The following is a 26,187-nucleotide window of genomic DNA, read 5'->3' as shown; positions in this document are numbered from 1 at the left end:
TTTTGTTTTTTTTTTGGTCAACTGAACAACATCTGCGTTTTTACACAAATGCACATGTTGGAGCATAGTTAGACCGTGTATATGACGAGGGTGCTGAGGCTGCTGAATGTATCAGTCCGCCTGATCAGCACATCTAGTCAGTCCAAAAGTTTACTCAACTCCCAGTGGACCGATGCATTCAGAAGTCTATCAGCACCATCGTCATCCACACGGTCTTCATTTGTTCAGCACACATACATCCACACAGACGTTCATACACCTTGCTCTATGATTGATGTCACAGCTGATAAACTGCTAACTATTGATAAAAATTGGATAAAACATCACTTGAAAAATGGCCATACTATCCATTTAAGAATACAATATCAGCCTTGAAATACTTTAACTATAACATCAGCTAAACACGTCCTGGATAAGCAAACAAAATAACAGGCAGCATAATTTAAAATAACAAGTTGAAACAGTGGGAAATAGTTTGCAAGACTTGCAAGCATAGGGGAGCTGAGGGAAATGAGTTGAAGTTATTAGTGAAATATTAGTTTCAAAGGCTTCCTTACAGCCTTCCCAACGTTTGCAAACAAAAGTGATACCTGAATACGAGTACGGGCATTCCTTCTTCCTCTGGGACAGAAAGCAGCAAAGCACAGATAAGCGAAGGACAGAAAAACAAAGTTAGATCAAAGCTCAAATGACAAACGATCTCTCTGGAGGTTGAAGACGGTTAAGCTCGGGGGAACGACGATAGGAAGGCTACAGAATGCAGTCAGGATCAGGTACAGCAAGGGACAGAGCAGAGACACAGCTGTCTCCTGCCTTTCAGTCATCTACAGACTGGATTTAGAAAAAAAAAACAGAGCCAAACAGAAATAAAACAACAGGTTACAGCCGCTCTGTCCGTCTACACCAGCGGACCCATGGTAAGAGGGAGGATCAGAGGTTAGACTAAGGTGTTATATCACGATCAGGAGCAGCTGGAACAGGGAAGAGCGAAAAGACCAAAGTGAGGAAGAGAACGAGAGCAAAGGCTTTAACTGCCTTCCCTTCGGCTCAGGACGCTCAGTCAAACAAACACCACCGCCAGGAGGTACCTTGATGAAGGTCTCCATGTTGCCGTTAAACAGCCTATGGTTATACATGGAGCGTGGCCTAGGTTTCCGCATTTTCTGTGGTTTGGGGGGAAGGGTGGGGGGCCTGGCAGTGATGGACAAGGGGAACAAAAACACCACAGTCTGTGAAACTATAGAACCAAGTAGGAGTAAAATCAAGTAGAAAATCGCAGTCACGAACACATTGTTGTCACAAACACTTTTTTTTAAACAGAAACTCTTGAAAATCGCATCCATAATTGGGTAATTTGCATTCAATTGTTGATTTGCTACAATGTTAAAAAAAAAAAACGAGATAATCAAGTGCGCAGCATGTGAATGCTGCAGAAAATGAAAATGTTTCCAACCAGAAAATACATTATTACTTTTTTGTACATATTCAGCTGGATAGACTAAGGCCATTTTTGAAAATAAAATAAATAAATAAAATAAAATATAATAAAAATAAACTACAATAGTAATTAAATTACAGGATGCTGAAAGACAACACGACCATTCATAACTTGTGCTTACTTTCATTCCAGTTTTAAACCTTTACATAAACATACTGGGAAAGCGTGACATTTCTTTGGACATGTCCTGTGTCTCTATTTTACATATTATAAAGACTCCAGTCAGTGTCCCATTTATTTTCACTTGACTGTTTAAATAAATTCTGGCATAATTTTACATTTTCTTTTACTACAGTGGAATTTCACAGTGTAAATTCCAGAGATGAATGGAATAAGCAGATGTCCGTAACAGTACAGCAGGGATTAGAAACTGCTCACTTTTAAAACACCGTCTTACCTTGTCGTTCCACACTCGGCTCGCTCCCCTGAGGGAAAAACACACACACACACACAAGAGGGACTTGTTATATTCTTGTGTCTTTATGGGGCACATTATGCACACTCCAGTCGGTGTCCTGAATCACTAAAGGATTTCATGACAGACAACATCCCTGCTGAGGAGGGGAATGAATAGAGCTGTGCTAACACCATTCGTTCGACAAAGCCACTGGGCCGTCGTCGGGACTCAGGGGACACAGAGGAACACCCCCCGAAGGGTCTTAGACCTCCTCTCCGAGCAAAAGAAGCAGGGGTGGCAGCTGCAGTGTGAGCCTGATTGGGGAGGGGTCCAGCAGTGACACTGAACAATGTCAGTGCTGGTTCACTGAGCCTTTTGTTGTGGCTCTCCAACTACACATGCACATAATATACACATTCTTATTTTTTGACCAAATTTGGAAAAAGGCAACGTAATCAAGCAGAATAAAACATCCTAGTCAGTCAGCTCAAAGATGGGCCTAAATGACTTCTTAAACCAGTTATTTTTTTAATTTAACAATAACAAGGCTGTCATCTGGAAGAGATGATTTATTTTACAACAAATATTCTTTATTGCATCTAACAGAATGGGTTAATACAAACCCATCACACAAGCAGATGGGACCATGTCTCTTGAGCATTCATGTGAAGTAAAAAAAAAAAACTATGTTTTCCCATACATGACTGAACCGAGGAATACCCCTTTTTACCTCTAAGAGACCTGCCTCAAAGTAATAGATATTTTTAAACAAAGGGAAAAGAATCAACTGTAATTTTCCCTAAAGATGCCTTTTTTTCTAAACAGAAAAAGAAGAAGCGAATGAAAAAAGAAAAATCTACTGATGGATATCTTTGCACCTTCTTTCCTAATGCTGAAGACTGATATCATGTTTTTATTAAAACACGCAGCAAGATGTAAACGCCATGTGGCCCTCGCCGCTCTCATCTCGTTCCTTCTGTCATGCTGACGCCACCCACGCACATACACAAACATGCCACATTTGAGCATGAGGCGGCGAGCTAATGAGCACGACTCAGCCGTGACTGATCACCTGAATTATTAAACATGGGTGGTACCTGAAGGCACCATATGCTCCGCGCCGACGTGGACGTTTGACCGCGGCAAGATGGGAGATTTTATAACAACGTGCCGCTGATTGTTTCCCATCGCAGATGAAATCGCGAGGCCGATAAAAGGTCCTGAGATGAAGTTGTAATGAAACTGAAGTTTGACATGTAAATAAACGGATCGTGTGAGAGGCTGGTGTGGCCTCAGCTGGCTCCACGCAGGTTTTTCTCATATTCGGTGAACCCCTGACTCAGGAGCAGCTGCAGAACTGGGCCCTGGTTAGGTCCAGCTGACTGATTGGGCGTAAACCATTCATCACAGCTGAGGTGACAAAGACACCCACGGGAAAAGGTAGAACCAAGGAAAACCTTTTTTTTTTCCTTACAATCCTGTAAATGGAATTCCTCCAATGAAGGCGCTAACCAGATAGCACACTAACCAATAAAGATAAGCACAAAGGAAAATGAACACCTCAGAGAAAAACACTGTCTGTTTTCAGGGTGATAGTATTCTTTTGAAAATCACTGTTTATTTTCTCTTTTTTCCCTCCATCTGCCTTTAAAAATGCCTCATGCCTTTGTAGACCTAATACCTCCGTTTTTGAAGAGCTGTTCTTTGTGGATTATCATGAGAGGACAACAAACTGAGTCTTGGGCACACCATTAAACAAACATCTGAAACAAATCAAAAGGAGGGGCCCCTACCTTCACCAAGCGTCTGCTTCAATAGGTCGTGCTTCGCCTGCAGTTTTATGATGAGGTTACTACCGTTCAGGTACTCTTTGAATTTCTGGGTGAAAAGATGAAGACAGGAATGAGTCAAGAGCAGCTCTAATATCCAACTAAACACAAACCCAGTTAAACACAAACTGAGCATAATTGTATTTTTATCCTACTGGTGTTGGGCAATCATGTAAATGTTTATTTTTCTGTCTTTTAGCAAAATATCTCATGAACCACTGGACGAAGTTTAATGAAACTCTCAGAAAGCAACCATCGGATGCACATCTACAACTCTTTACCTTCTGGAGTCAACCTGATTCAATATGGCTGCTACAGTTAATTGGCCTTCGCAAACAAAAACAACTATATTTCAGTCGATTTGACACACACTGAGCTAAAATCTTGTGTGGGAGTAGCTGAGAGTCGTCGCCGACACATATTTTCGAGCGCTACCAGGTCACGCTAAATCTTTGTTTAAAACTCTGGCGTGCAAGGCAGCAGGAGATAGGCAGGCTAGTTTCACGTCAAAGTATGAATTTACAGTAATGTTTGTTTTCAAAGCACGTGGAAATAACAACAGATGGTTTAGATTTTGAAAGCAGGAAACTCACAGCAGGCGGACACCCGTTAACGGTATGGACCACCAAGCAGATCGACGCAAACCTACCGAGAAGTAAAACGTTTCCGTCTCCTGTTGGTTCGACCTCCTCTTGGCGACATTGAGCTTGCTCATGTACGACTCCGAGGCCACAGACTTGATGGATTCAGTAGAGCGGCTGTGTTGAAAGGCGTCCGACACGTCAAAGTCCTCCACTGTCAGCATGTCCTGCAGCGTTTGCATGGTGGCGTCCAGGGTCTTCCTCACCTGGAAGAGTTCCCGGGAATGTAACGGAGAAGAGCAAAGATGACAAGTGCTCATGCTTTCTTTGTTCCACCTAAATTTCCGGTAACCAATGACACTGACAGAGGCAGGATTTAATTATTTAAAAAACAGTCTAATTTTTGAACAATAAACCATCACAATATAATCAAGATGTAAGTAAAGAGCAACACTTGCATCAGACTAAAAGAAAACAAAGACAGAACATCTTTTTGACATTACTGAAGGTTTTTTACTTAATAAATGCCATTGCCAGTAATTATCCTTCAGAACACACTACAGAGGCAGAAAGAGACAGAGCCATTACCACTTCTATTCACATCTTTGTGCCTTCTATTTATAACAAAGCCCTGCCTTCATGACAAAACAGACAGTTTCATATAAAACAGCAGTGTGACAGTCTGCATATACAGTACGCTCAGCTCCTGCAGAGGGTAATTGCAATGAGAGCAGATGGTGATGTGGCCCTTCTGTTTGGTGTTTTGCCCTTTGAAAGTGTGATGGCTCTGAGGACAATAAGAGACTTTTTTTTTTAAACTGGGAGCAGACACAAATCATAAATCCTAACCTCCTCGTTCTCAATCTTTAAGGTTGCTAAACGAGACTGCAGCTGGTGGTAGCGCATCAGGAGCTCAGTCTGGACCGGCTGCTGGGCGCTGACCTGGCACACCTGAGGAAGGAAGGAAGGGAGAGCAAATGAAAAGAGAAAAAACCAACACAAAACAGATCAATCTTTGGTGTGAAAAACCACTACAAAAGCAGCAGAGGTAGGAAGCTGAAGCGTCCAGATCCTCTTACCTCGTCTCCCATGTGCGGCAGGTATTCAAAGCGCATCGGAGGGCAGAACACCTGGTTATGCATATCCATGATCTTGTGCTTGTCACTGCGAGAGTCCAGATTGTCCACTGCATTCTCAATGATATCCAGTCCCTCGTGGCGGGATGTCTCCAGGTTGTACTCTGCAGACAGGTAGGTCCTGAAGGTCCGAGCCAAGCTGGCATGGTAGCCCAGGTCACAGCACTTTGCAGAGAAAAAACAACAAACATAAAAAACCTGGAAAAAAAAACATACTTTATATACGATATCATTGAGGGGGACAGAAAAAAAAAAAATAATATTATATAATAATAATTTATATTTAATATAAAATATATTAAACCGTATATGTTGTGTATGAGTGTTTCATAGTGTATGGAATGCTACAAAACACATTTTGTAGCATTTTATGTACATGGTACGTAATGCATATGACAAAGAAGCTTTAAACTTATTTATGAGTTCTCTGACAAAGCAGAGACGCACCGACTGTAATTCTCCAGGCCAAATCCAATTTCGGTTTTTCGCAAAGCTCTAACCTGCTGATTACAACTTTGTTTGATTCAGACTATAATATACCCTCCTGTGGCCTTCGGGTCAAATGGACCCGAAATAACAAGGGCTTCTCTCCCTGTCTTCAGTTACGAGGGCTTCAGGAGGGTTAAATCAAATATCAAGCAATCAAATATCTATTATTTAATTTCTGGTACAACGAAAAACAACTGTAGAAACATTTCTGATTAAAATAAGATAACAAAATAAACAACTATGCAGGATACGAGACAGAAACGTTTAATAAAAAATAAAACACAACAGAAAAGGATTTACAGTCTAGTTATTACTAATCATATCTCATTAACATTTTCATCTTTAACATATCTCAGAACATAAAAGTGCACCAGACACACCAGTTTTTCTGCAAACTCATAATTTAAAATAAATTACTGAGCTGTCCACACTCATTACTGTGAAGAAATAAAAACAGTTTGAATGTTTGATCTGTTAAATTGTTTAAATCATTCATTCATTTCATTGTAAACCCAGACATGTGGAATCACAGCTTGGTAATTGCAACTCCTAAACCTTTATTTACATTTGTGCCCTGCTTGCAAATTATAGGTTTCACAAAGGAAGCTGAACTTAAGTGGCAGCTGGTACTATAAAGTAACACCTTGTCCTACATGTTACTGAGCAGTACAGTCAGCAGCAGACATTCTTCTTTCATTTTAGCAGCTTCCTGTACATCACGTGCTTCCTCTGACGTTATTTTAAACACTGTACAGATAGCTTTTCTCCCTCAGTAAAAACCTTCATGGGGCGTTCTACAGCCAGCACAAATTCATCACTGCAACAAGGTGGAAAGGGAAGCTACTGAGGCCTCGGCGTGTTTAGTTGACTTTCACTTAGACCTAATTAGGATCAGTTTGGAGAATAATAAAAATGTACATGCAGATAATTTGAGATTTTTTTCAGTCTGGTACATTATTCAGAGCACTTTAGCAGAACTCTGGGTCTCGTTAATTGACTAAATGTCTGATTATGTCTTGCTACATGTTGNGGGGGGGGGGGGGAATAAGGCAGAGCTCATAAAATTACAGGATTTGGCACAGTACGGCACGAGGGATAATTACAGAGCCTTATCACACAGAGCTGTATGAAGTAACCTAATTAAGCAGAGGACAGTGCTGAGGAAATTTAGAGGGAGCTGGGGGCAGCTGACAGCAGCGTAAATCGCTAAGTAAACGCTCTTTAAAACTCTTAAACGTTAAGGAAGTCGTCTCTCTTCTTTGTGCACACGCCTCATTGCACCTCTCAGTCAAAATCTGACTCACCCGAGTCTGAAGGGAGAAAATTAGCCTCATTAAACAAGTAAACAAAGCAGGAACACATTCATACGTCTGCACTGGCACCTTGTAGTGGTGGATGAATGAGGAAGCTTAAATTCAAGCCCCGTTGATGTCCCATTTTCATGTTTTCATCTTTTTCATTACAGCTGCGCTTTGATTGCATTTGAATTCTGACATATTTATTCCATTTCATGCGTTTCCTGTATCAACTCCAACTTGACAGAATTGTGAACAGATGCAAAACATTGTTGATATTTTTTTACTTTCTGTGCTGAGCTACAGTTTGCTGGTTGTTCCTGTTAACTTTCCCTTTCTTTAAGGATATTAGATAGCTTCAGCTGTACTTTTCAAACACGGTGACACTTCTGACTCAGTGCAGAAGTCAAACTTTATCGCGTGAACTTCTAATAAATCTCAATGTTTTCTAAAATGCAGATAAACCACAGAATCAAACCAACAAAGCTCACTTCTTGCTTCATACAGGGGACAGAGTTCCTCTCCTCTCAATGAGCCTGTCACACATTCTTTTTTTGTGTATGTATATGTAACCCACAATACAAAAACGGACACAGTTTCCCCAGTGTTGAGGTCAAGGTGGGTTTGGTTTCATTCTAGTAAAAGATGCACTCATTTCTGATTTGTGCCACGATGACAAACAGTTCCTTGTTCTGCCTATTACCTTATTGTGGCAGAAAGAAGGCAGCACAGTTTAAATTCCTGCAACTTAGCAGGATTTCGAATGACACGGCCCATTAAGTGTTTAAACACAGGATCTGTCTGCCAAGCGAAGAGGCGGGGAACGCCAGGAAGTTTGTTCTTAGAGCATCCATCTATAGCCTTCGTGTTATGATCACACTGCAAATATCACAACGCAAGTTTAGCCACAGCCTACATGGAAAACACAGGCATCTATCAGTGTGGCCGATGCACCTTTGCATGCACAAACACGGGGACAGTTAAGACACATGAACATTATCGGAAATGTGTGTGCTGCCGGCTAAAATGCAAACTCTGCAGCGTCAACCCATGCACCACAGTACGGCCACGATGGTGGCTTAAAGTAAACAATTCCTAGAGATTCGTTAACTCTGACAAAAGAAGATAACTATACAGTACTGAACTAAACACTTGATCAAAAATATAATTTTAATGGCGATCACAACTTCCTTATTTCTTTTATGTAACAGAGAAACATTTGTAAAAACTACAACACATCAGAGCTTGAACTTTCACTTAAAATTATCCGTGGAAAACATTTTATCTTGTCAGCAACTGCTTAGAAAATGATTTACATGGTATCCCTTAGTCTGTGTGTATGTTTAGTAGAGAAACTTAAATAAAGTTAACTCCCTGTGACTGCGGCGGGATGCTACAGTTTCTGTAATTTATAGAAAATTTGGTTTAAAAAAAACAAACAATGCAACAAAGTCTCATCTTCCTGAAGACAGAGCTGTGTGTGCATGTGTAAAAAACCTTTTTTTAAATTAGTCTGTTAAGTTTTAACTTTTTTAATTCCCCTTATCCTTGTTTGCTGTTGCAAGGTCTCAAACCACTGAATGTTGAGAAAAAGGTGCCACCCACATAAACTATAACTTTAAATAGCATTACTTTATAATATACACCTTTCAGTTTTTCTTCTTTTTCTGGAGTATCAAATACAAAAACGTGATGCTTTGATGTTTTGTTTTTCCAACCATGTATCTCAACAGGCCGTAGAAACGCAACTGGGGTATGAGGTTATGCTTCAGACTCAATGATAGCTAGAGACAGACAGCTCCAACGACAGGCTGTTTGTCCCTTCAGAAACTCTTAAAACCAACATCTGTAAACATAAAATGCACGAGGAAAAGATAAAGACAAGGAATTATCTTGTCAACACTGATGAAATCTCTTGAAATCATCAGTAAGAAATGTCCTTATGTGGAAATACAGAGAAATAACATTTTTTTTTCTTTTTTGTCAACAGCAGTCAGTCACCAGCATGTCAGTGTTGAGGTTTATTATGCAGCAATTAATACTGCAAAAATGGTGGCAACTGGATATACTGGGACCGAGCGAGCAGCTCGAAAAGAAACAGAGGGAATGAGAGCAGATGGTGAGAAAAGTGACAGTGCTGCAGAGTTAAATCAACAGCAGCAGTCCCAGCTGAGAGACACAAGCAAACATGTGCTCCTCGCTCATACTTACATCTATCATATCAGAGACGTCGTGGATATAATATTTCGCCACTACCGCATTGGTTGCTGCCAGGTTCAGCAAGTAGTCATTCCGGGCTTTTGTGCACTTCAGCTTATTCTCTGAATACTTGGCTTGCCTCTGAGGAGAAGAGAAGAGATGAAGCAGATGAAGGAAAAAAAAAAAACAATCGTGCAGCGGAGGGAGTTTTAGTGTGCGATCAGGCAGCTGTAACCTCTGCATCATAAAACAGGTAAAAATGGTTGAAAAGTTGAAACAAACAGACTCTAGAGATGATAACTTTGGACTTTGATGTGTTAACAGATACAGCAAGGTTTACACTTAGTTAGAAATCTTCAACTTTAGCACAAAAAAACCTTCATGAACGTTGGAGTGAAAGGAATAAGTTGACATTTGGCGAATGTTTTCACTTGTTAGATGTCTGTACGGTCGCTAAACTAGCAACAAATTATTTTTAGGAGCTTGACTAACTGTATAAAGGCAAAATAAACCTTTAATCACCTTATCTAAAGCTTAGTAATCAACAGGTTGTCTTGTCTAATTTGTTTATCACATACAAAAATTACAAGTAGGTAGATTTTCTTGCATTTGCATTTAGCCAAACAAACTGTCCCTCATCCACTTCTGGAACAGCTCAGTTTGTATAGGTCACTACATGGCTGATTGGCTTTTTATTTCTAATTTTAGGAAGGTGTGATGCAAAATAACCAACTTCCAGGCAGAGTAATGAGCAAAAAGACAGAAATGAAGACACAATGTTGTGTTATAAATAGTGTGCAGCTACAGATGCAGCAGGAGCTGCTGAAGTTAGCAGCCTGGGAAGGAAGAAGGCAGCCTTTTGATTTTCTGTAGCTAAGAGGTAATAGGGGATTTCTTCATTTGCATGAAGAAATTCTGGAGTGAGCTCAGAATATAAAACGAATGGTGGCATCTGAAGTAGTGAATGCTCTAGAGACCAGACACGGCTGGCAGAGAAACCAGAAATCTGCATAAGATGGAAAGGGTTTATTGCTCTGAGTGCATCTGGCTGCAGACCTCAAAGTCCTCCTGAGACTGTCTGACATTTTATTACTGTCTGTCTACGAGTCTCTCCTTTTTCTGCACTTTCCAAACAAACCCGTACCTTGTTGACATTTAGCTTTGTAGAGAAGCTCCTCAAACCTAACTCTGGAGCTGATGGTTGGAAATTTCTGCTGCAAGTACGAATCCCGTGTCAGCGTAACAAAAACAAACAAAAAAAAACACTTTTCAAATCTTACACCTACTTACCTTCTCTTTCATCTTCTCAATTTTTCTGACAGAGCTGCGCCTCGGTTGGCGGTCTTCGTGCCGGAGCAGGTTGACGTTGAGATCTCCAGACTTGCTGAACTGCTTCTCCTCCTGCTTTTCGGCGTCTTTCAGCTTGCTCTCAGCACTGATGCTCTCAGTGTGGTACATGTGGTACGTTTTCATCACCTGAGGGGCGAAACAAAGACAGACCTTTCAAGGTTAATCGTTCTCATATTCAAACCTCGCGAAGGGAACTTACACAATTGTATCGTGTGAACTGGCAGTCGGCACTTGACCATGAATTATCTTTAACTGCCAGAATATCGGTAAGACAAAACATGCAAAAAATATTTTGCAAGATTACTCAAAACTCTGGAAAGTTTAATATAAAAAGCAAAGGGAAAATTAGTATTTTGGTTTGGTATAAAACTGGTGTAAAATCATTCCGTTTACAAAATAAATAAATAAGGCATTGCCTTGAAGGAGAATGGATTCTCCAAAATAGTCTGTTCTTCATATATTACAATAATAAACAATATATGATACAATAAAACATAATGCAATATGATGCAAATCAATGCAATAACATACAAAACAATACAATGCAATATAATACAACATAGCATTATACCACACAATATTTGACAATGCAATACACATATAATATAATACAATATTATACATCATGATATGATGCAATACAATATAATGTGATACGATATGACACAGTATGATATGAAACAATACAATAAAATACAATGCAACACAGTCCAATCCAATATGATATGTTCTGTTACAACAGGATACCTTAAAATATTATTATTGGATTGAGAAAATTTGTTTTGGACTCAGTGGCTTTACAAAAAATAAAAATCCTTAATAAATAGATTAATCAAGCAAGCTTTAATAGAAACATGATCTACCAGTCAGACACATTGAACAGTTCCTAGTGTTGTTTAATAAAATAGACTAAAAATAGACTCCCTCCCTTTTTTTTCTGACAGAAAATTTAAAATAAAAAGAGATTGTGGTGTTTTTCAGAATCAGGAAACCCTTCACGAGTTCCTAACGTTTCCACCCCAGGAGTCAGACAAATGTGTCTTGAGCAGTGCCATAACAAGATTGATTTCTCATGATCCCCTCCCAGTGGTGTGACCAAAAATGAAAAACACAAAGAAAAGATCCCCTTCTCCTGCAGACTTCACTGGGTTGTCTTTTCAAAGACCGGTTTGATGCCTGGAGGATCACTCTGAGGTGTCTGCTCACTGGAAACACAGATGCCTCAACACTTGGATTACTTTAGAAGATTTAAGGGCCCGAGGTTGTTTACAGTTTAGTCTCACTTGTCAGATCATTAATTTGCCTCCTCATCTCCTGGCTCATTTTCAGCTTTTTCTTTTTTTTTTTTTGGGGGGGGGAATGTTGACATTGTTTTCCATGTTCTCTGTAGTTATTTTGGCACTTTGATCTTAAACTGTCCCAGGTGCTTACTGAGAGGGTCTTCTCTTGAACACCCATTTTTAAGCCCCATAATGGAAGCTCCAGACTTGAGCTGCGTCTTTAAAAGTCCCAGGCGAACATACTTTTTTTGTTTCTTTATGAACACCTCAGGAAGTCGGACAGAAAACAAACTGTGATCAAACAAGTGCTGCTCATTTGGTGCTCTACTTGAATGGAAGGGTTCCTTTTATCTCAAAGGTGCTCATCAGCATTAGCTGTTGGGTCACCCGCAACAATAGTCTCGTTCTGACCTCCTCTTTATTTTTAGTTTTACAAACAATAACACTTAAAAAAGGCTTTACTTATTCCACTCTGTGCTGAAAGCGAGCAGGAATTGTTCATCATCGTTCAACAGCCTCTCCAGGCTCTGAAACGCTTCCAATAATTTGCTAAACTCCTGTGTAACTTTAGATCTCTTGACTAAAAGACTCGCAGCTAATAACACAAAGTAATTTGCAGGAAAACGACGCTTTGGCTGCGTCTACAAGAGGTGTGAGTGCAGTCGAGTCTTTTAAAAACAGCTCAGGGCTGCTGGGATCCGGAGCAGCTTTTAAAAGACACGGCGAAAGAAAAACGGCTGAAGATTTTCACATCGATGCAGGTTAAAACATACATAAATCTACATATTCAAGCGGGGGTTGTGAGGTTTGACCTAGTACTATGATAAGAACCAATTCAAATATTGTTTAAAATACAAACATGCTGAATAAAATGCACTAACTTGAAGGTCTCTATAAAATAACCTATAATATAAATTTCTCAAAAACAAATGTGCCACAGTTTTAACAAAACATGCATCACAAAACTAAAGTTGCACACAGGATAAAACCATAAAGCAGACATAAGAACTCCAGCTTGTATGTCGTTCAGTTATACAGCATATCAAAACACTTTTAAATATTTTAGCCTCTTTAATAATTGCTTTAGAAATTCACTGATTGCTTTTCCCACAACATTTTATCTTCGGGTCATTTATGCTGCAACCATATTATTATTTCTGAAATAAGCTGCTTCTCCCCAGATGTCAGCCTAACGCCGCTAAAATATTAGAAACAAACGATGTGGTGCGTGCAAACATTTCTATAAACGTGTCGCTGTTAGAAACAATAAAAGTTGTCAAATCTTGAGCTCCTGCATTAGGCAGTGCGGAACATTAATGCCTCGTATTATTCTGTCATCAGTGAGTTGCCTTGGCTCGATGGTAGCGGGGTTCAATTGGAGGGTTGGGGTTTGATCCCCAAACCCTGCAGCGTGCCGACTTGTCCTTGAGCAGAACACTGAACCCCTCCTTTGTGCCACTGCCTGTATCCAAACATCCCTATTTCTCTACATGAACCTGTATACATGCACCCCTTTAATACTAAATGTTTGGTGCAATTAGCATCTAGTTAGTTATTCTTATATAAAATCAACTCAAATGCAACTCAAACTGTTTCCTTATTGTTATTTTGTAAACTCTGGTGCAAATAACCCTTCTTGCAAATGGTATCCCTTCACATTTTTAATGAAAAGTACTGTAAAGGTGAAGTTAAATAATGAAAATGAGGCAAACAAAACAACCTAATTTCATAAAAACAACTCTTATCTAACAAACGGCCCGCAGTGTAGTTTTAAAATAATGTTAGAAAAACAAAAAAAAGGAACGAATGAATTAAAGGTAAATCAACACATCTAGCCTGAGACTGAGTTTTTAAGAGACTGCGTTATTGTTGTTGACAAAAGAACAACCGTACGTGAGGCTGAAGGAGCAGACATCAGACACGAGGTGGAAGATGGCAGAGATGAGATGGATGTTTATTGATCCGCAGCAGGAAATGAGCACACGCAGAAACCAGACTTGGATGGAGTCATGTTGATGAAAGCAGAGAGTCGAGAAGTGACTGACTCTTCGGACCTTTCCCTCTTTTTCTCATTTCAGAGCTGGCGTTAACGTCAAGCCGGAGATAAAAGGATCTCCACCCTCTATACTTTATCTGCACTTCTTAGAAACAACAAAACGTGAACGAGAGCTGCAGCCCACGGGACCATTTTCCTGCCATATACAGTAAAACATGTTCCACAGAAAGACTATCATCACGTTTCTGGACACTTTCGATACTAACAAAGGCCTATTGCTGTTGTATTTGTCGTGATACGCACTATTACTGCTACTTGCGGGTCACCATGAGGGTTCACTTTTCCACAAGTTTTGATGACAGGTGTGCAAGAAATAATGTGTGTATAAAATGAGTCAAAATTAGATAAACAATACATGAAGAGAAGAGTCACCAGCTGTGATTAGACTTTGGGTTTTTGGGTTTGGGTTGTCCTGGACACTTAGCCCTGTGAGCAACCAAGTGGTTGGCATTTGTCTCTGCAAACTGAGATTTTTCATGGGCACACTTCAAACAGAGTGCTCATATACAGTATAAATAGGTTATATAATTAACTTGTCTGTTTGTCTGCTGACATTAAAGGAATCTGCAACATCTGGCATATCAACACCTTAAACAGGGTATTGAGCTTTGTGGAAAATTTAACTACTACCCCCTGTGGTTTAAAATTAAGGGCTGAAGAGACTGAGTCTAACAGACACAAACTCATTAGGATGGATAACAGAAATCTGAAAATGTTCATTACAGAAAACAGATTTAAAATGGCTAGGTGGCGCAGTCTTTAGAAAAGGGAGAATAATTTCTTCAGAAAGGCGCTGCAGGACACAGCATCCGTGTTCAAGTTTTAAAGGCATTAACACGTCCAGTATATGGACTTGTGTTTAACACATGCTGCTGATAACACTGTCTGCTGCCGCGTCCAAATCTACAGATGGCTCGATCGGGGAAGGTTGCCAGTGCTGCCCTTTGGTATTCTGACTCTAACCGTACTGCGCAGATGAATAAGTCATATAAGGCAGCTTTGCCATCTCGTCTGTCTCACCTCAGGGGGCAGGAGACTGCTGAAGTTGCTTGGAGTTTGTCCAGTTTTGGGCACTAAGCTTCCCTCAGTGAGAGCTGGTGTGAGAGTATCACTGCAGCAGCAGAACCGTGTGTTTTAATCCCTAACATACGGTCATCTATCTGTGGGGTCTCCTACAGGAAACCAGGCTATTTATAATGTCGTTCTTAAGCTAGTTTCAATTGCAATGTTTCCTTGTGTTATATGACGAAGTTATAATAACACTCTTAATTTATTATCTTGTCGCAAAGTGTTCAAAGTACAATTAGTGTCGTATTGAAAAAGATTTATTTTTGATGTGATCATTTGTAGATGAATCTATCAGATAAGCATTACAAGAAACAAACATTCATTAAGGCTATTCAACATGTTTATTTTAAATTGAACATATGCGAAACAGCTGTTTTAAACAAGGGAACTGCTTGCTTCAAGGAACTTTTCCCAAATAACATCAGAAATGAAGCAAAAATGAATCTACAACCAAAAGGTGTTGCACCAACAGAAAAAGACTGTCATGCATATATGAACAAAGTAGAATTATGGCAAAATATTTACATCAAAGAAGCTGAGTTGGAAGGGGTGACTGAAAACACAAAAGCAAGTTCATTTTTGTGGAAACAAGATATATCTGCCTTTATTTCTCCTCAGCTACACAACACTTTCTAGTATGACACGAGTACAATTGCGATTAAAATAATGTAATTTTATTGGTCCTATAATTGTGTAAATACAACTTAGAAAACTAACTCCAAAATGCAGAAGTAATGTGTTAAAAACAGAAACTAGGTCCAAGCTTGCAACCTGCATAGGAATTGATAAAATAAGTAAAATGTCAGGAACTGCCAATCAAATGTGCTCAATTAACTGATCACCAGCACATATGAACACTTCAGAAAAAGCATTTTTATCAGCATAATGGTCTGGATCGTACAGGTGTGTGTTAAGATGTGTGTGTAACATCAGCAATGATTTTAGAGAAATCTGGAAAAGCCTAAAGGGTCATTTTCAAACTATTTGGTGTCCATTATTCTACAGTGATATAAACTAACCCCACTGGAAGGCAATTAAAACTGTTGCCAATCTCTCGTCAGGCGTGCATTTCCAAGAAAGTTCAGATTAAACTCTGAATAACCCCAAGAGCTACATCTCAAACTCTGCAGGCCTCAGTTAGCAAGTTAAAGGTAAAGTTAAACATCAAAAAAGTACAAACCGCTGCACTAATGAGCCCAGCTGCAAATCTACAACAGAATCACAATGAGTCACACAGGCCCAGGATGTTCACAACCTTCTAACCCAGAGACAGCTGAAATAGGCTCCAATCCACCTGCAACTATGACTAGAATTAAGCAGGTCCAGAAAATAGATGGGCGGATGGACAAGGGACCAGTCAAAGTCCAAACCTCTACCCAATTTAAAATCTATGGCAAGAGCTGAAGAGAACTGTGCATGAACGGCTGTCTGTAAAACTCGGTAAGAATGAGCAAAACAACATTTCTACACAAGCAAGACTGATGAAGCCATAAAGAAATTGATCACTTCTAACGATTGCTGCTAACAGTGATTCTGCAGCCATGCAGTTTTTCATGAACTGCTTTGGTTTTTGTCCAATGTAAAGCTGTAGTTGTACATTTGAGGTTGTATTCAGAACAAGATAAGAACCAAATGATTTTTAGTAATGTTCTGACACATACAAGCCTTGAACTGTCAGAATATGTACTTTCTTAGGCTACGTGCTTATTTCAACAATTTTGATTTAGCCCTCAGTCCTGAACTGGGTCAAAAATGGAAAAGATGTTTCCAACGTAGAAGAGATCTGAGCCCAGAAACTGTCCCACGTCTTCACTTTTACTATTAATAAGTACACAATTCTGTTGTTTCTCTTTGTCACTCATCATCATCAACCTGATTGTATTAAGTAGGTATGAAATGGTTAAAAAATTATTTATGAAATAATCGAATAATTCCCTTTTGTACACTGAGTGTGACAAGCAATTCATTTAAACACCAACAATGGACACCTTTACAAGAAACAACGCTCTGTAATCCCTCAAACACTATTTAATGAAACAATCTGGAAAGATGAGATACAAAGTAAACATTAATAAAAGGAGCTTTTAAAAACACACAAAAAAGGAGAAGGGGGGAAATAAACAAGAATTAAAGACGGTGAGACAAAAAGAAAAAAGTATCGGAAGGACAGAAGAGGAGCTTTTTCGGATGAGATGAGGTTTGAGAGATCAATCTGCAGGAGCTGCAGTCTATTACTCACAGTGTAGAGTTCATTTGTCACCTTCACCAGCTCCTCGTGCATCTGGATCCCAATCTCTTTGCTCTGACAAAGAAGAAACAACAAGAAAGAAAGAAAAAGGGTTGAAATAACACTGATATTTGTCAGCAGTGACCTGATGGAACAAACTCACTCGCTTGTGCTGACGCTGTGACTTTGGCGAGCCAGAAAGAAAGAAACACTCAACCGACGGCCACCGAAACAAATTCAGAGGGTGTTTTTTAGAGTATTCCCTTCAGTTCAGATTCACACAGTGATTTTTGATACACGAACACTGGAGTACTTTAAAGCTTAAGACAACAGCGTGTACATATCATCCATCATGATTACAATGTCAGCAGAACATAAGAGCAGCCAAGTTCTGTTCCACGCCTCTTTTGGTTCCACAACGCTCGATTCATTTCTGAAAGCTCACATCTGTGTGGGACATTGCCGGCTCCATTGGGGATTTTTGTACGGCCAGAGGCAGCACAAAGCCTACTGACACCATCGTTTAGAAAACTAAAATAAAATTCTATGATCTGTATCGTGATCCAGATCCCCACCAAACTGTCATCACTTGTTTGGCGTGACACTTGTTTTGCTTGAAACCAGCAGGAAATGGTGTTTTGGGGGAAGTCCTTTGGTTAAAATACCTGGTGACAGGTATGAAGATTTGAGCCAAACTGAAACTCTATCTAATATATGTGACAAATAGCAGCTGTTTGTTCAGCATCTTTGCCATGTTTATCAATGACAGCATCATCTGCATACATTAAAATTATCTTTAAAGCTTCTATTTCCATTTATGCTGCAAACTATTGAATCATAATTTCATTTACCAGCTATTTGAATCGAATTTGTTTAATGAACATCTAAAAAGCACAAAGAATTAGTCTCAGAGCTTTTAACAGGCACTTGTTTTCAGAAATTACACCTCGCAGCATGCTTCGTGTTTAAAACCACGGTCCCACCTCGACTAAAAGGAGAACAAACTGACAGTGAAAGTCTGGTTGTGGGAGGCACGTTACAAAAAGGCAATATTTGAACAGTGAGGTGCGGAAACACACAAATAATCACGGGATATGTCAGTTTGATGGTCTTGCATTGAAAAAACATCACTTCTGCTAGCGCTGTTTCAAGAAGTTATGATAAAATATTGAAGACAAGTACAATACAAATAGGAAATCACAGCTCTATTTATTTTTCCACTTTCTTAATATTTTATTAACTCACAAAACTCTCAGTTTGCTTTGCATCACTGCTTTAGGGACTCTGTGGCTTTTATTTGGGTAGATTTCAATTAGTGGTTAAAAATAGCAGTAAAAAATGATTTTTGTTTCAATGCAAACACACAATATGACTCGTTCAGCTGAGGTTTTCATACGTCACAGCTAAACGTAAACAATATTTACCCTGTTTCCTAGGGTTTTATTTTCCAACCAATAAATTAGTCCTGATGTCAGTTACATTTACTTTCACTGTTTGTAGCACTGTCCCCTCTAATCCTGCCTCAGTTTGCACGTCTTCATTGCCTGCCCCTGCTTACCCTGCTGCCACATTTGAACTTTTGTTGTCAAGAGTCACAAAAAAACCACAAAACTTACTGACGCTAATGCTCACGCTCCAATGGGCTTTAACCCACTCCTAATATACAACTGAAACTCCTAAACTACAATGTTTAGCTTTCTCTACACAAGAAGTCATACTGCATTTTACACACCTCTGCGCTCATAGAGTTCTGATCTGAAGCCGTTTTCGGGCATGAATGAAACGACCATTGAAGAAATGTTTCTCAATGGATCTTCCACAACCAGTCAGCCCTCAGGGTATGTGTTGGGGGTGATTCTCAGCTACTACCACACCAAATTGTAGCTCAATGTTTGAAAAATTGACAGAATTATAGTCATTGTTGCGTTTGCTTGGGTCAAGTAGCTAGTTAATAAGTTGTAGATGTTCATCCAATGGGGTAAACACTATATACACTCTTTGCTTTATTTATAGCAATAAAATGCAACTGTGCTGCTGAGAACAGAGCAAGGCTGCATGCTGGTGACTTCCCAAATGAATGTATTAATGATTTCTGTCAGATTTGTGTTTTAATTAACTCATTTTAATCTATTTTCATTAAAAAAAACTAAAACATTTACCAAATGCTTTATAGGATTTGGTTTTCTTGTTCTCAGATGAGAGGCAAGACTCCACAACACTACTGTGAAACCGGACGTATTAGCTCGTGGTATGAGTAATACACCCACACACACACACACACACACACACACACACCGATACAAACCACATCCACCAACAGTTTAGGGGCATTCAAAGATAAGTTAACCTTCCTGTTCACACTCTGTCGGTCTTTAATAGCTGGGCCTGAACAAACCTGAAACCCACTGAGTCAGAGGCTAACCTAATCATCGATGTAGTGCGGGGGTGGGCGACATTTTGTTTCCGAAGGGTCTCTTTCACTGAGCTGAAGCACTCAAAGAGCCACGCATTAATTAAACTGAAAAGGACATTTACGCAGACGTATGTGTTACTGTTCTGCATCCTTCGGCTGAAAATATCGGCTCGAAAACTCTCCAGGTACGTTAAACATACTGCCTAAATGGACACCTGTGGCAAAATGTTTAGATGTGGACGTAAATTTTAGACTCGTTTAGCTTTTAGTTGAAAGATGCAACATGTAGAATTTGTTTTTTCTTCATTTTGAAGCAAACGTCGTTGGTCTTTTTCTTCTGGCACAAATCCTACTAAGCTGGCAAATCCTAAAACACAAAAGCTTTGGATTTAGATGTCCAAGATGTTTAAGTCAAACTATTTTCATGGCTTTGTCTGTCTGTTAACCTGTTGAACCACTTGGTGGATTTAAATGAAACTCTCAGAAAGTAACTATTGAATGTCCAGCTGCAACTCATTAACTTTTGGTGTCAACCCAATTCAAATGGCTGCCACAGCCAACTGCTATTAGGAAACACAAAAATAGCTATAAGTCTGAGAATATTACAGATATTAAGTCCAAATTTGGTGTGGAAGAAGCTCAGACATAAAAGGTGGCAGGTGATATGCATTCCTTTAATTTATACATTGTTTTGTTTTCATATGAGGTAGGGAACATTCACAAACCAAAAACCTTGTCTTAACAGGGTCTTCTTTAACTTGTGGGATAGAATGCACTCAGCATTGTTGTTGTTTTTGCCATGTTTTTATCAGGCACTAAGTTCTGCTCAAACAAGCGTTACACTGAATGCATTAAACAGGATTCATCCTCCGAGGGCTCCAGCAGCTGGTGAGCAGCATCTGTATGCATGAGTGGCTCTGAGGTGAGACAGACTGCAGCCTGCACTGCAGAGGCTTACGGGGGAGCAGGCAGGGGGTGATGCAACACACCACAAAAGCCATATATGTCTTATTGTTACAGCCCTAAAGAGTGATACCAGGGACAGTACATTAAAACAATTTAAAAAAAATCCACCAAGTGATGCATTTTGAGTCAAGCAGCAGGAACTAATGACTTATATACTGTTACACTTCCCACACATAACATAATTAGATGATTTAATTTTCCTTCCTGCTGTTTCAAACACCGAGCTTTATCTCTGATTAACCTCTCAGCTGCAACGTGAATCTTAAAAAGTAGAGAAAATTTTCCTTTCCAGATGACTCCACCCCCAATGAGTCCCCTACACTTTGTGTCGTCACGCCCTGAACAAAACGTCCAGAGAAATAAGACGCTTGATAAGTTTTAAGATTGATATGATTGATTTCTTTCCACACAGCCCTTACCAGCTGGGCGCAGTGGTTTTCTCAACCTTTTTTCTGTTCTCCAGTTAATTTTAATTCTGTACATCTCATTTTCACCAATTTCGCAGCCATGGTTTAAATAAATTATTTGCTGCCTTCCACATGTCTGCCAGCTGAATCGAAAGCAGAAGCCTCCATTCATGCTTCCAAATCTGAAAACAGGCACCCTGGGGCACCTGGCTCCAAAAGGATGGAGTGTTTTCTCCCCCCCTTTTTTTCAGCTCTGGGAAAAGCCTCCACTACAGCTGCTGCGGAAACATCCAGAGTCTCTGAGTGGAGCCTCGTAGGCACACGCCTGCTCACCTACAGGAAAGCCTGCAAGGTGAAAACAGGGTTCTGGTGTTTGAATTAGACCTCAGCTATCCCTGCTATGTGCTGATAGGCGGCCAGATGTTGCTCAAGGGAAGTGAAGCTCAGGGCCGGGTGGGGTGGGGGGTTCTCAGCTTCATTTTCCCCCCCAAACTACATTTAATGCTCTGTTAGGCCGTGCAACAGTCGGGTAGCTTACTAACTCCAGACACGGCTCGTCTGCCACCCTATCGCTTTTTATTCCAAGGTCAAGCTGAATTAATATAAACAACCAAGCTGGACACGGCAGCAATGTTAAAGGTTGTGTTTAAGGTAGAGGTAATAATGTGACAACTTGGACACTCACTGTGCAATATCTGCAAAAACACTGAGATACAATCTAAACTCGCAAACAGGAAAAGGACAGGGCCGGATGTTTGCCTCCATATTATAGAAACTTTAATAAGGCAGAGAACCTATTCTATCTTACTCAAATACAAAATTACACTATTACGTTCACATGCTTAGCAGCAGTTTGAATCTTTTAAAGTTGCATTCTGTGGGAAGGTTGTGAAGAGTTAATATCTTACCTGCTGCAGATAGCTCTTTGAACAGCCTCATTTTGGAGAAATGAAGTTTATGTCTGACTGGATTGATGAGCTAATAGCTAGTCAGAGCAGGGCCAAAATGAATCTTAAAAACTCTTAAAAACGTTCAAAGCTGTTCATGCAAAGACTTTTAAACCGCAAATATTTACACAGGATTCTTTGGGTATTTGCAAACACAAATAGCTGCAGCAGTTAGCTGTACTACCTTCGGCAGCATAATGATATTAATAATAATAATGTTTACATACACGATGCACATCGCAAAGAAGGAAAATTTGAAAGTGCTGCAAAGAAACAAACACTTGCAATTATTTACATTTACAAAATACAGATTTAAAAAGACAATGGACAATCTAAGCGATGTAAGATCTGTTAAGGAGGGAGGTTTGTAGGCTGAGGTGCTCTCAGGGTGCCAGGAAGAGCGTTACATCATAATATCTCTGTCCAAATAAAGTATCAGTGACGTAAAGCTTCATAAATCAGCATTTATATGAACCATTCTGAAATATTTGAGACCAAAGTCGCTTAAAGTTGGCCAAGCTTCACTTTGGTCTCGGTTCTGTTGGTTCATCAGTCCTGTAAGAATTAAACTCTGTTCCTTCAATCTGATGATGTTCAAAGAGCTATCTACAACAGGTTAGATATGAATCATTTATGACCTTTCCACAGAACCCCACGTCATCCCTTTATTGGTGTTAGAGAATGAAGGGGGGGAACAGAACAGACAGTTTTAATATGTATTGTATAAAATGTCAATTTATGTCCATAAGCAATAAAAAAAAATCTAAAAAATAAAACTTTAGACACGTGTGTTTAAAGTTCAGTGACAAAGTTTTAATCATTAACTCACAAAATACCACTAAAACACACTCATGCTCCCATTTATTAAGGCCTCAAGCATTACAAAGTATTAAAAACTCCAGTCTGCTGAGGATAAAATGTGAGTTAAGAGAGGGCTGCTCCACCCCTCATATGCAGATTCCTTTAAACATGTTTTAAAATACAAACAGCAAATGTGAAAACTCCACCGTTCAGCTGATAATTGCAATAGTTAAGCTGCACTTTTAAAAAACCTGACTTAAAAATGTTAGTTGGTCACTGAACGCTTATAATATGCATATTTTAGTTTTTGTCACAGACCTTTTGGTCAAACAAAGAGGAAGAGAGAACGGTTCCACCAACCTTCTTGAACAGACGGATGACGTCCTCACTGATCTGAGCCAAGCGGACAATAACATTGTTGGTGTAGATGTCGCTGAGGGTGGCGTGGTCTCGACTCTCCCGTCTCGTCTGGTTCAGCAGCAGATACCAGCAGTTCACTGAGGACAGCAGGTGCTGGTCTTTCCTGAAATAAAAGCGGCAACACGAAACTGTTAGAAAGTCTCATCACAGCGCAGATAACGCTCTAAAAATACTTCATCGTGCTATTCCCTGTTCGGCATGGATACCCTGGCCAAAACTAAGAAAGATAAAAAGCCTAGCTCACGTAGCCAGAGTGGAGCAATGAGCCGAACACATACAGTATCAATACAGGCACTTAAACTAAATCAGATCATTTTATCATATCTATTATTTGATTTTACTTTGACATTTTTATTTTCCTGACATTCTTTGGTCAGCATTGAACACAAACTATAGTTAAGGCTTCTGTTTCTGGAGGTAAAGCAAATCTTGTATCATAACATCCCATGAGACTTACTGTCAAATCTCTGTTTTCACTTGGCCTCACTAAACGTACCCCCCCATCTCTTCATCAGTTCTTTCTCAATGCAAATAATGCAATGGTTTGTGGGAAATAGATCTGTAATGCTGATGGTGATCATAATTAACCCAGAGAGTCACAAGTTCTGATTGCTGCACGATCAGTCTATCTGAAATATATAAATATATACACACACACGCACATTCATCAGGACTTCTACACCTATACAATCATTTCAAACTGCTGCTCTAGTCTCAATGCTATCTGGGTTTTAATCAATCAACCAACCAACCCGTGTGGTGGGGGACAAAGTGGGCAAGGGGGAAATGAGAGCAAGGGAACGAGAGCCAGGCATTGGGTGGGGGGCGGGGGAGAAGGGGGGGGGATTTTGGATTTCACTGTGAAGAAGAGGAAGGGATAAGCAGCAGCAAGATAAAAGACATCCTTTCCAGAGAGCTTCCATAATCACATCTAATGTAGCCGCAGCAGAGAGCTTTTGTTATTATTCTTCATCAAACACATTCACACAAAATCAGCACATCATCCTTAAACCAAACAAAAAGAAGCATTTCAGGTAAACTTCATCTGGTCATTTATTCAGACGCATATCCTCTCAGACCCCCCCTGTTGCTTCTGTGACTCAACAACGCAGAACAAAGACAACAAATGATATGGATCTATTAGGAATTATACAGCTGAGCTAATATTCTGGACCTAGCAAAGACAGACTCTGACATCCCTCTGGAGTCTCATCGTCCGTCACTGAGCCCCAGATCGGCTTTGCCTGTGAGGAAACCAGTCAGTCAGAGTGTATCTATGCTGTTTATTGCTGAGGGGTTCAGGGAACCAGCACCTCTACTCTCTGCAAATCTCAAAAATGTGGTCACTGATGACTCCGTCTCCTCCAAAAGCCAAACCAGACTCTTTCTTCTGCCTCCTCATTTCACCCTCCTCAGCTCTCTCTCTCTTCAAGCACTGCACACATCCTACAAAAAAATCTTAGATAATTTAAAGTGCATGTAAACCTGAGTTCCCAGCTGTGCTGTTCAACCCACTTTTCCTGGAGATTAATAGCGGTTTAACTTGTCTTGGGTATCAGAATCACAGAAATAATTAGAATTGCAGTTTTACTTTTCCTGAAAAGGCCTCATTTCAACTTAGGGTTGGGCGCTATCCATTTTTTAATACCATTAAGTCTTCCTAAAAATATACCGTGGTACAAAGTATTACTGTCCACCAAGAAAGACTTGGAATGTTGTCTTAAACTGCTTGTATTTTAAGGGGGTTTTATTAGATGTGGGGGTTTATAATCTATTTATATTTCTGTTTAAGATTCTTAATCAAGGTTCAAACGTCAAAAGTCTATTTTGTTAACGTTAATCTGTGCTGCCACTTTAAGAGAGTCAGCAGCGTAGTTGCTGAGACGTGTTGCTGTGTGTTTTCATGTCTTTCCATCCTTTTCCTTTCCTAGAATATATGTCTGCAAAAAATAAAGTTATCATTACATCAGTGTCTTTAGTAATAACTTTAAAATGCTTGATTTGTGTATACATTTCCAATGAGCAACACATTAATAGGGTTTTTTGGGATATGGACACTTTATTATGCAACAACATTTAATCAGGGTTCATTTATGTAAAATAAGCAAGAGTAATTTCTATTTGTGCGTTTCTTTTTATGTCTGGGTATTTCAGTTTCACAGTGTTTTAGATAAACATTCGCAACACTGATGATTGCAGGTGATCAAAATGCATCAATAATCAAGTCGAGGAATGAGAAAGTCTGAATAATAAAGGCGACCCATTTTTAAAGTTCAGGACTAAAAGCCTTGGTGGCGAGGGAGAGAGAGGGCGCAGGATGTGTTGTTCCCTCACTGCTGCCCTCGTTTCACAGAAGTTAGGAGCCGAGGGTCGTTAATTAGGCCTGAGAACTGTAGCAGCCTGTTAACGTTGCACTAATTGGAGCTGTTGGGCTGGTTTTATGGCACTGAAACAGAATCTTCTCTTTACCTTAGAGGACTACGGAACACAAAGACACAGACACATCTCTAATTTCCTCCCACTCCTCGACAAAAAAAAACCTGTGGATCAACCAGTCTCCAGGGCTGGAGGAATGTTGGTGTTCGGTGACTCCAAGACTCCCAAGTTTTTCCACAAAGGACATCATTAATGCGCAGGAAAAGACAAACGATGAGCGCCAAAGGTCTCAAGAGAAATGAGAAATGTGAAGGAGGGGAGCATCTTATATCCTTCTCATCAAAGTGCTGACTAACTATTAAACAATGCTTGTTGCTGATTCAGCATTCACACTATTGTTTTCCTGTTTTTTTTCCATCCCCTTTTTTTTTGCAATCTAACTACTTCAGCAT

At 39.8% G+C, this 26,187-nt stretch overlaps 1 protein-coding gene across 1 annotated transcript; it reads right to left on the bottom strand.

Annotated features, from left to right (window-relative positions):
* Positions 1–23,431, bottom strand: srgap3 (SLIT-ROBO Rho GTPase activating protein 3). The gene is made up of 10 exons (XM_037975288.1): positions 23,300–23,431; positions 17,418–17,480; positions 10,715–10,900; positions 9,437–9,565; positions 5,385–5,606; positions 5,155–5,256; positions 4,374–4,571; positions 3,689–3,773; positions 1,896–1,923; positions 1–621 (listed from the first exon to the last, which is right to left on the bottom strand). Exons 2-10 carry the CDS (start codon positions 17,457–17,459, stop codon positions 525–527), a joined length of 1,089 nt encoding a protein of 362 aa, XP_037831216.1. The 5' UTR covers positions 17,460–17,480; positions 23,300–23,431; the 3' UTR covers positions 1–524.
* Between the last annotated feature and the right edge of the window lie 2,756 nt (positions 23,432–26,187).

Source organism: Kryptolebias marmoratus, linkage group LG4 (genome assembly GCF_001649575.2).
Source record: "Kryptolebias marmoratus isolate JLee-2015 linkage group LG4, ASM164957v2, whole genome shotgun sequence".
NCBI classification, from domain to species: Eukaryota; Metazoa; Chordata; class Actinopteri; order Cyprinodontiformes; family Rivulidae; genus Kryptolebias; species Kryptolebias marmoratus.
The sequence above is the reverse complement of the archived record's forward strand: the minus strand, read 5'-3'. Positions and strand labels throughout refer to the sequence as shown.